This window comes from Erythranthe guttata, chromosome 12, assembly GCF_056151865.1.
Source record: "Erythranthe guttata isolate IM_541 chromosome 12, IM_541, whole genome shotgun sequence".
Lineage (NCBI taxonomy): Eukaryota > Viridiplantae > Streptophyta > Magnoliopsida > Lamiales > Phrymaceae > Erythranthe > Erythranthe guttata.
In genome coordinates, this window is record NC_142544.1 from 9469298 (window position 1) to 9479680 (window position 10383).

Below are 10383 nucleotides of genomic sequence, written 5' to 3' on the forward strand. Positions count from 1 at the left end.
CGAACATTGGATCGGTGAATTTCAGCTCGGCAGACACTGAGTCGGCGAAATTCGGCTCAGGAACATCGGGTCACGAGACTCAGCTCGACGGGCATTGAGTCGGCGAAATTCAGCTCAGGAACATCGGGTCGCGAGACTCAACTCGACGGACATTGGGTCGCGAGACTCAGCTCGACGAACATTGGATCGGTGAATATCAGCTCGACAGACATTGAGTCGGCGAAATTCAGCCCGACGGACACTGGGTCGCGAGACTCAGCTCGACGGACATTGGATCGGTGAATTTCAGCTCGGCGGACATTGAGTCCGCGAAATTCGGCTTAGGAACCGCGGGTCGCGAGACTCAGCTCGACGGACATTGGGTCGCGAGACTCAGCTCGACGGACATTGGATCGGTGAATTTCAGCTCGGCGGACATTGAGTCGGTGAAATTCAACTCGGCGGACATTGAGTCGGCGAAATTCAGCTCAGGAACATCGGGTCGCGAGACTCAGCTGGACGGACATTGGGTCGCGAGACTCAGCTCGACGGGCATTGAGTCGGCAAAACCTGGGCCAGAATCAGATAATTGAGCTCCAAGAAGTAAATATAAACTTCCGGAATTCATTTTGAGAGAATACTGCGTGCTTGAAAAGCTTCAAGCCAAAAAATAAATTTAGGAAATCAAACTCCCATGAATCAAGCTCATTAAAGCAAATCAACTTCGAGCTCTAAGGAGTCCTCCAGATCCAACATCTCTGATTGAGGTTTTGGGTCGGTTTATGTACCCAGGTCTGCCTCATATGTATTGAAATCGCACAAGTAAAACAAATATGGTGATGCAGTGGATTTTAAGGAAAGCTTAAGAAATCTCCCTCGATTCACTAACATCCACTCCCACAGGTGTTTTGCTTACAGTAGAAGTAGTTGAAAAATCGACGTCTTAACGCTCAATTTCCCACAGACGGCGCCATTTGATCCGGCTGGATTCGTGGTGGGCTGGTTTAGAAAGTTGAGTGGGCCTGAACTTGGACCGGAGCCCACGATTTGATCCGGCTGGATTCGTGGTGGGCTGGTTTAGAAAGTTGAGTAGGCCTGAACTTGGACCGGAGCCCACGATTTGATCAGGCTGGATTCGTGGTGGGCTGGTTTAGAAAGTTGAGTAGGCCTGAACACTGACCGGAGCCCACGATAAACCTACAAGAAAGAAAAGAACCGGACTTAGGCCGGAGTTAGCACTCCGACGGCCAAGTCAGTAACTTCCTGAAGAAGATATTATGCTTCTGTATGTAATTGATGTACATGATTTCGTTGTGGTTTTCCTGTATTTACTGCCCCTATTTATACTAAAAAAGGGGACGGACGTCAAATATTCTTCAATTTAATTTACCTGTCCAATCGCGGTAATTTAGGCATTCGGACCTCATATTACCTTCAATGCAGTTTAATATGTCATTTCATTGGCGGCTGCATGTGCAAAAAGTAGGGGGCCGAAACGACATTCCTCTGCGTCTGTCAGTGGATTGGACGTGCATTAAATGCCTCCATGTGCAGCTAGAATCATCTCCGGGCTGGTCTGGCGAGAAGCTTGGCGGGAGGGTGAGTCAGCGAGAGGCCTCTCTCTCTCGCGGGTTACTCGCGACCCGCTGCTTGGTCCCTCTCGCCTAACGAGCACACCAGTTAAATGTACCTTCTTCTCTTAGTGGGCTTAATGGTGCCCTTTGACCTTGCTTGGGCCTTTGGTCTTTACTTGATCTGGCAAACGGTAACGGGCTAGAGCCACCTTGATGAGCCTTTGCTCCTTATTGGGCCGTCTGGGTGGCCCTGGCCGAATCAGTCATGTATAGTTACATGTAGTCATGACTATACATGACTACATGTGACTGACTATATATGACTGTATATGACTAAATATAATTGTATATTCACCTGACTCAAATCACCCATGTAAGTAACCACTACTGGTTAAATTTTCATCACAGACAAACAAAGCTCTCACACTTTAGGTATTTCGAATCATCTTCAAGTAAATACAAAAAATAAATTACGTATGATTTATAATAAAAAATCAAATTAATCCAACGAAAAATATTTTAATATTAATTGTTCACAGATCTTAAAAAACATAGTAGATCTGTGTTTTTTTTTTGGTAAATGCAGTAAATATATACAAATCGAACACCACCAATTCCAGATCTGAAATTCTAGATCAAACTACACATCGTCGGATCACAATTTAAAATTTTCGAATTTAGTTGATTTTCATAAAAAAAACAATAAAATAAGGTGAAATGGTGAAAAGAATTCAGATCTTAAAAAATAAATTAAAAATGGATGGACATTCATAAATTAAAAAGATAACTTAAAAAGGTGATGTGAATGGTTTAATACCGAGTGCAAGGCGGTGGGAGGAGCAACGACGGCCGGCACAAGGCCGTGGCGGAGCAGCGACGCAAGGCGGTGGTGGAGCAGCGACAACGCAAGGAGGTGAGGGGAGCAGCGACGACGGTGGCGTAAGAAGGTGGGGGAGCTAGCCGCGACGGCGGAGAGTTGTGGGCAGCCACAGATAGAGAGAGAGATGAATAGTGAGAAAGAAAGAGAAGAGAGAGAGAGAGTTAGAGAGAGAAATGAAGAGAGAGAAAGAAAGAGAAAAGAGAGAGTTAGAGAGAGAGATGAAGAGAGAGAGTAGGTGAGGGGAAATGACGGCCCAAAAAAAAAGGGGAAGGGTGGGAGAAAAAGATTAGGGTTCAAGGTTTTAAATTATAACTAAAAGGGCAAAACGGGTATTTTAATTTGTCTAGGGGGTCTATCAAATTAAGTTTAGAATTTGAGTTTTTGACTAGACAAGAAAAATACATAGGACATATCCCTATATATTTTCAAAACTAGTGGGTTATCCCACATTTCCCCAAAAATATTTGATAAAACTTTCTAATTTAACTTGAATTTGGTAAAACTCAAAACATGAATTTTGTAATTCTTTGAGTTAATTTTCTAATTTAACTCGAATCAACAAAATTAAATGTCACATGAGAAATATATGCGTGAATCAATGAAACACTACCCACAAGTTTTGATTTTTAAAATATATCTCATTCGTGTATAACTTTGTCACCGACATTCAATTCAGCCGATTCAAGTCGGATCACAAAGCTAACTCAAAGAACTACAATTTCCATGTTTTGAGTTTTACCAAACTCAAACTAAAAAATAATCAAAAGGACATTCGAAGTCAAATTAATATTAGCAAAATCGAAACGAACATTTAACATTTCACTTCTTGATAACAAAAGCTTATATAAAATGACAATGCCACAAACATTTACAACAAAATTTCATACCCCTCTCCACCAATAAGTAACATTACTAATCATACAATTACAAATTAATCTCTATCACTAATTAATAACTCTTCTTCTTCTTCATCATCATCATCACACAATCATTTAACCCATCTCTCCAACAAATTAGCCACCTCAGAATTACCAGACAATTTCATCTTCTCAGCCAAATCCTCCAAACAATTCCTTCCACCACTCCAATAAAAACCAGCCGAAAACTTCTTATAATCGATCCGTGGGGCCCGCATCCCCTTATCAATCATCTCTTCCAAATACCCACAACTCTCATTCAATCTCCCCTGCCTTACAAGCCCTCCCACGAGAACCGTGTACGAGTTCTCGTCCGGACAGAACCCTCTCCTCTTCATCTCCTCCCAAACCGCAAGCCCCACTTCGCAATCTCTTGCGACAAAGTACGATTTCATGATCATGTTTTAAGTGTGGACCGAAGCTCCGACTCCACTCTGCACCATCTTCTTGTATATCTTCACCGCTTCGTCGGGCATTCTTCTGTTCACCATCATCTTGATCAATGCATTGTACAATCGGCCATCGGGCTGGCAATTTTTCTCCTTCATCTCGCTTAATAACCGATAAACTATATCCATCTTCTTTTGATTCGCAAAACCCGTCATTAAACATGTGTACACCGCAGCATCGGGCCCACAACCAGAATCGACCATCTCGTCAAAATAGTCTATAGCTTCTTTTAAGTGGCCGTGTTTGCATAGATTCTTGATTAATACAGAATAACTCCTAACATTGGAAAGTGGGCCCTTACATTTCATTACCTCGAACAACTTGATTGCATCGGATCTTTTATGGCTACTCAAAAGCCCTTCGAGCATTATATTGTGGGCTACGATATCGGGTTTAAACCCTTTATCGATCATTTCATTCCACATTCTAGCGGATTCCATTAAATTCTTGACCGTGCACCAACCGTTGATCAAGATTGTGTACGTTTTTAGATTCGGGGCAAAATTGTGCTCCAATTTCTCGAACAACGTTTGAGCTTCTTTTGCAAGCTTGGCCCTACCCAATGCATCGAGCAAAGAATTAACGGTCTCTATTCCGACTTTGAAATTATATTTCTTCATCAAATCGACAATGGCAACTGCCTTTTTCCTCTCCTTAGCTGCGGCGAAGACTTTGATGCAGATGGTGAAGGTCTCCATCGTGAGCAAACCCTTCTCTCCCATTTCTTCGAGGAGAGAAACCAATGTCTCGAATTGTCTGGTCTTTCCAAGAATGTTCATCATTGCATTGTAAGTGGTCGAATCGTGAGAGAATCCAGGCCTATCTGCAGCCCAATGGAAGAACCGAAATGCGGGTTTTCGAGCATGATTGAATCTCTGCAGCACACACAACACCAGTTTATGATTCAGATTGATCCCACATTCGTCTAAAACGGCCTCTATGTTCCTATCTAGAGCAAACATTTCGTCGATCACCTTGCATACTCTTTCCACCTCCTTCGAATCGGCCTCCAATTCGGCAGAAGCTGATTCATTTTCGATGTCGCTCTCGAATTCGGAATCGGTATGCACCGAATTGACATCGCTACAAAAGGGCCTAATTTTATTCAAGCAAAGTGGGGGATTTTGGTGTGGGATTATTGCCGGCAGGCATTTTTTAAGAGAGAGTGAAGAGGGGTAGGGCAGTACAAACGGAATTTGACAACGAGTACGATTGATGCTACTACGAGTAAAATAATTAAGCAGAAAATACATGGGCAGAGAGCTACCGTCAACTTGCTATCTTTGAACTCCTCGCCCTCGTAACGGCGTGTCTTGTCCGTGGACGGGAGAGTGTAAGACTCAACGGGAAGAAGCGGCGGCTAGAAAGTATCTCATAGAATTATATTAGTTTTAAAAAAAATGTTTTTCAATCTGACATGTTCGACGTATTGACTGACTCAGGCTTATGTCACACAAGAGAACGTACTCTTGGGAACCCTCACAGTAAGAGAAACTCTAACTTACTCTGCCAATTTGAGGCTCCCGAATTCCACATCTAAAGAAGAGATTGAAGCCATTGTAGAAGGAACTATCTCGGAAATGGGGCTTCAAGAATGCGCCGATCGACAAATCGGGAATTGGCAGTTGAGAGGGATAAGCGGCGGAGAAAAGAAAAGACTGAGCATTGCCCTCGAGATTCTAATACGGCCCCGTTTGTTGTTTCTTGGCGAACCTACTAGCGGCCTTGATAGTGCAGCCGCCTTTTTCGTGATCCAATCCATCAAGAATCTTGCTCGAGATGGACGAACCGTCATCTCTTCAGTTCATCAACCTAGTGGGGAAGTGTTTGCTCTGTTTGACGATCTTTATTTACTATCGGGCGGTGAAATTGTTTACTTTGGTGAAGCTAAGATGGCTATAAAGGTTTTATTCGATATCTTTATCACTAAAAAAATTAAAAAAATAAAATGAAAGAATTCTAATGTTTTTCTGTGTTGATTTTTTCAGTTTTTTGCGGAAGCAGGGTTCCCCTGTCCGAATAGAAGGAATCCTTCGGATCATTTCTTGCGTTGCATTAACTCGGACTTCGATCTTGTCACTGCTACATTAAGAGGCTCACAAAGACTCCGTGTATGAATCCAATTTATTTTTTCCGTTTATTTTTTTGTTTTATAGCTTAAAGCAATGCATCATGATCTTATTAGTTACATTGTAATGAAATGTTATTGCCTACAAGAAACCTCTCGATTATTTGCTACTCTCGAGAGATGAAAGAGCATTTTCATATCTCTAATAGCCAATCGGGCATTAACTTGCAATATTACCCGATTTTAGAGACTCTTTTCTTGGTCTTCAATGAGTAATATGGGCTCGTGTAAGCAAAATTGGGGGTATGGCGGCATCTTAAAATTAATATTCATTTCAAAATTTAATCTTAAGATAAGAGTCGATAAAAGGAAGCCAAGCTAGTTGGTGGAAGCAGCTTACAACACTGACGCAAAGATCATTCTTGAATATGTCTAGAGATATTGGATATTATTGGTCCCGAATAGTCATATACACCCTTGTTGCTTTATGTGTTGGATCTCTATTCTACGATGTTGGAACGAGTTATACCGCGATTTTGGCTCGGGGAGCTTGTGGTGGCTTTGTGACGGGATTTATGACTTTTATGTCCATTGGTGGATTTCCATCCTTTATCGAGGAAATGAAGGTAAACATATTTTACTTCGAAAATAATATTCCATCCTTTAATTTTCACGGGTTTTTTTTTTTTTTTTTTTGTGACAAACAGGTGTTTTATAAGGAAAGGTTAAATGGTTATTATGGGGTTGCTGTGTTTATATTATCGAATTTCGTGTCTTCATTCCCGTTCTTGGTGGCAATATCGGTTATTACTGGGACTATAACTTATTACATGGTGAAATTTCGGACCGAGTTTTCGCATTACGTGTTCTTTTGCCTTAATATATTCGGATGCATTGCTATGGTGGAGAGTGTTATGATGCTCGTAGCTTCGTTAGTTCCTAATTTCTTGATGGGAATCATAGCTGGTGCTGGTGTTCTTGTAAGTAATTTTATAACTACTTATATACAACTTCAAATTTCCCTTTTTCGTTTTTCGTTTTTCGTTTTTCGTTTTTCGTTTTCCTTCTCATAATGTTTTTTTAAATTTAGGTTATTATGATGATGACTGCCGGTTTCTTCCGGTTGCTTCCGGATCTTCCCAAGGCCTTTTGGCGTTATCCCGTTTCCTTCATTGGATATGGTTCATGGTCATTACAGGTATTATATATAATATATATACATTTTTTTTAATAATATTAATTTAAAGCAAATGAATGCGAACACGAATCGAAAAATGCAGGGAGGATACAAGAACGACATGCTTGGGCTGGTGTTCGACGCCGACCCAATGAGTGGTCAAACAAAAGTAACGGGCGAGTATGTCATTACACACTTGTTCGGGGTGTCGTTGGATCATTCAAAGTGGTGGGATTTATTCGCATTGTACGTACTCGTCATTGTCTACAGAATCGTGTTCTTCCTTATTCTCAAGTTGAAGGAGAGAGCCACACCGTATTTCCATTCACTTTACGCAACGAGAACTCTGCATCGCCTCAAAATGCAGCCTTCGTTGCAGAAATTACCGTCTCGCCCTTCCAAGAGGCACCATAATCTCCGCTCGCTCTCTTCGTAGGAAGGTCTTACCTCTCCAATTCCTTAACAACCAAAACATAATTATTTTTAAATCTTCTTTCTTTTATAGAATAATAGTAATATTGTAAATTTGTAATAGCGTCCCGAAACTTTTAAATATTTACGGAAACGGTCCCAAAACGTTAACAACAGGTGTAATGGCGTTTTTCGATTTCCGAAACGTGGGCCTAATTCTGACAATCCAAACAGGCTGTAATTTGCACCAAAGTGATAGAATCGGAATTACAATTTCTAGTTTCATATATGGGGTAATGGCAAATAGGTCATGACAAGGGCATTTAATTAAAAGAACGACATCCAACTTTTTTGTCTTTCAAATAAATCCAGTTCATTCAAACTTATTTGCAAATAAAGAAAATCTTTTTATATATACCAAAATTACCCACAATTCATTGAAATCCAATTCAATTTCAATTTCATGATTTACACCCCAATTAGCCTAATTTCATCAATTAACCAATTTTAACCATAATTTCAATTTTGACACCAATTTTGACCCGCCACCACCGGAGACCGCCGGTCGCCGCCGTTGACCGGCGTTGGAGCAAGAACAAAAGCTCTTCATGGGAAATGATGATTATTCGGTGGTTGAAGGACAAGGACAAGTGATCCTAAAATTCACTTCCGGAAAGGAAGTTACCTTGAACGATGTGCTACATGTTCCGGATATTAGGAAGAACTTAATCAGTGATTCTATCCTAACCAAGAAAGGTTTCAAGTTGGCTTTTGAGTCGGACAAATTTGTGCTAACCAAAGGAGGGTTCTATGTGGGAAAGGGGTACGCCTATGTGACGGCCTCTTTAAGGCGAACGTAGCCGTTATCGTCAAGAACTAAGCTACTAAATTTATATTAATAATTTTTAGTTTATATGGTTTATTTAAGAGTTGTAAGAACTTATTATGTTGGGAAATGTCGTGTGTAAAACAAGGTTTTATTATACAAGTTTTTGACTAGTATATTTTTTTCTTAAAAAAATTGCCCTATGTTTTACAAGTCTGTATGAAATTTAAAATTATTAAATCATATAAATATTTTACTCTTTCTTTTGAAACAATATTGTTTTCAATCCAATGAGTCGGTTGAATTTGGGCATAATCAATATTTGTTTATACTCATGAGGGGTGCTTGATTTCTCTGTTTTCAAAACGTTTATAAGTTAGTTCTTGATTTAAACGGTGCAATATGATGTTGTCCAATCATATTGTGAGTATTTTCTCAATACAAATTAAAGTTCTTAAAATTTTGAGTTTAATAAAAAAGTAGCAAATGCGTACTTGTGAAGTACAAAATAAGAAGATAACTTCTTAAATCCGATAGAGCGGATAATATGAGTAACTCATTTGTGTGCATGGAAAAATCATTGCACCCTATTCACATCGAATGGGGTAGTCAAATGGAAAATCATGATTTAAAGACACGATTAAACTTGAGTTTACCGAACAACTTGTGGGGGAAACTCCTTGTGTGTCTAATGACATATTAAATAGAGTTTCACACAAGATGAACATTCCTTATGAGTTATGGAAATATATATAATTGAGCTATAAATATCTCAAAATGTGGGGGCATTTGACTACAAGTTAAATATGTTTGTATATGTCCTTGGGGGATATGGCGAAGCAATATAATTAGATATTTGATTTAAAAATAATCAATTAACAAATTGCTCTCATACTTTACTATAGTAAGTCTCGACATATTCGTTGTAGACATATAACGTGATACATTTACTCTCTAATGGAATAAATTTCCATTGATTTTGAGAAGTCCTAAGATAACCTAGCGGATCCATTTAATAAAGGTTTATCTAGCGAGAGAGTTAAATGTGCATCGAGGGGAATACGTTTAAAGCCTAAATAACTAAGTTACCTTATACGGAAACCTAACTTGGCGACTGGAGATCCCACGGACCAAGTTCAATAGGACAACCAGTTCTGCGTAACTTAAAATGAAGCACTTAGGAGTTTTAACTCCACCTTATTCCTATGATGCAATAAGTGCAACCTACGACGTTAAAAAAGGTTAAGCTATTGCTTTTAATGACGTCTATATCTTGTAATTTACAAGTGGGGTATAGTAGGATACTCTTTATAGATGCGGTCACCTATGTTAGTGTGAGTTGGGTCGGCTCGTTGAGAACTCTTAAAGGCTGGAATTCTCTAAAGCACTCGCAGAACCCGAGGATGTTCAGGGCCAAAACGAACACAACCGAGAACTTGAACAAGTTCGTTTAGTATGGTGTTAAGTTTATTGTCTTGGTTTACACAAACAGCCGACGGTTCAAGATGAAATAATTCACCGATTGGCTAAGTAAATCCGATAAGCTTTAACTAGGGAAGGTTCAAGATGAAATATTTCACCTATCCCGATGTTGTACTATTCACTGAGGAATTTTTGACAAATAGATCTTATGTTATAAGGTTGGAAGAACAATTTTATTCATGTGGGGGATTGTTGGAATTTTCATGATTTCCAATAATTAATATTGAGTAATATTAATTTAATTATGTAAAGATTAATTTCATTTATTTACTTGATCAAAATTATGAAGTAAAGTGAATGAAAATTGTCTTGATTAAATGGTTTAAGTTCAAAAGGTGTGCGCTCGGTGTGATCGAGTGATAGGACTAGTTTGGGTTTAGATGTCCACAAATATTACTTTTGGGGACATTTAGTAATTAGTCAAATTAATTGACCCAAATCTAAATAATAAAATATTTGGCTCAAACCAAATATTTAATTAATTGGACCATGACCAATTAATTTTCCTACGTTTTTTGAACTCGTAATAAGAACAAACACAACCTTCTGCTTCTTCTTCAACCATTGCAACCCTCCATGAATGGATCTCTTCCGCCTATAAATAAAGGCAGAATCTGGC

The 10383-nt window shown here is 39.4% G+C and overlaps 3 protein-coding genes across 3 annotated transcripts; 2 read left to right on the plus strand and 1 right to left on the minus strand.

Moving 5' to 3' along the window:
• Nucleotides 1-3305: 3305 nt before the first annotated feature.
• LOC105977923 (uncharacterized) lies at nt 3306-5139 on the minus strand. The gene is given in 1 exon segment (XM_013003360.2): nt 3306-5139. A coding segment is annotated over 1 exon segment (1632 nt). The 5' UTR covers nt 5054-5139; the 3' UTR covers nt 3306-3421.
• An 82-nt stretch (nt 5140-5221) lies between these two features.
• LOC148766416 (ABC transporter G family member 15-like) lies at nt 5222-6224 on the plus strand. The gene is made up of 2 exons (XM_088826784.1): nt 5222-5704; nt 5789-6224. Exons 1-2 carry the CDS (start codon nt 5381-5383, stop codon nt 5915-5917), a joined length of 453 nt encoding a protein of 150 aa, XP_088682910.1. The 5' UTR covers nt 5222-5380; the 3' UTR covers nt 5918-6224.
• Nucleotides 6225-6231: 7 nt separating this feature from the next.
• LOC148766417 (ABC transporter G family member 12-like) lies at nt 6232-7649 on the plus strand. Its single transcript, XM_088826775.1, has 4 exons — nt 6232-6494; nt 6576-6848; nt 6959-7066; nt 7149-7649. Exons 1-4 carry the CDS (start codon nt 6297-6299, stop codon nt 7479-7481), a joined length of 912 nt encoding a protein of 303 aa, XP_088682901.1. The 5' UTR covers nt 6232-6296; the 3' UTR covers nt 7482-7649.
• Nucleotides 7650-10383: the final 2734 nt, after the last annotated feature.

What these genes read in the sequence shown, in the direction of transcription:
- LOC148766417 (XM_088826775.1), top strand. Translation starts at nt 6,297, where the DNA reads ATGTCTAGAGATATTGGATATTATTGGTCCCGAATAGTCATATACACC. An exon ending in CCTTTATCGAGGAAATGAAG is followed by an intron (nt 6,495 to 6,575) that starts GTAAACATATTT and finishes TGTGACAAACAG; the next exon opens with GTGTTTTATAAGGAAAGGTT. An exon ending in ATGGTTCATGGTCATTACAG is followed by an intron (nt 7,067 to 7,148) that starts GTATTATATATA and finishes CGAAAAATGCAG; the next exon opens with GGAGGATACAAGAACGACAT.
- LOC148766416 (XM_088826784.1), top strand. Translation starts at nt 5,381, where the DNA reads ATGGGGCTTCAAGAATGCGCCGATCGACAAATCGGGAATTGGCAGTTG. An exon ending in AAGCTAAGATGGCTATAAAG is followed by an intron (nt 5,705 to 5,788) that starts GTTTTATTCGAT and finishes TGATTTTTTCAG; the next exon opens with TTTTTTGCGGAAGCAGGGTT.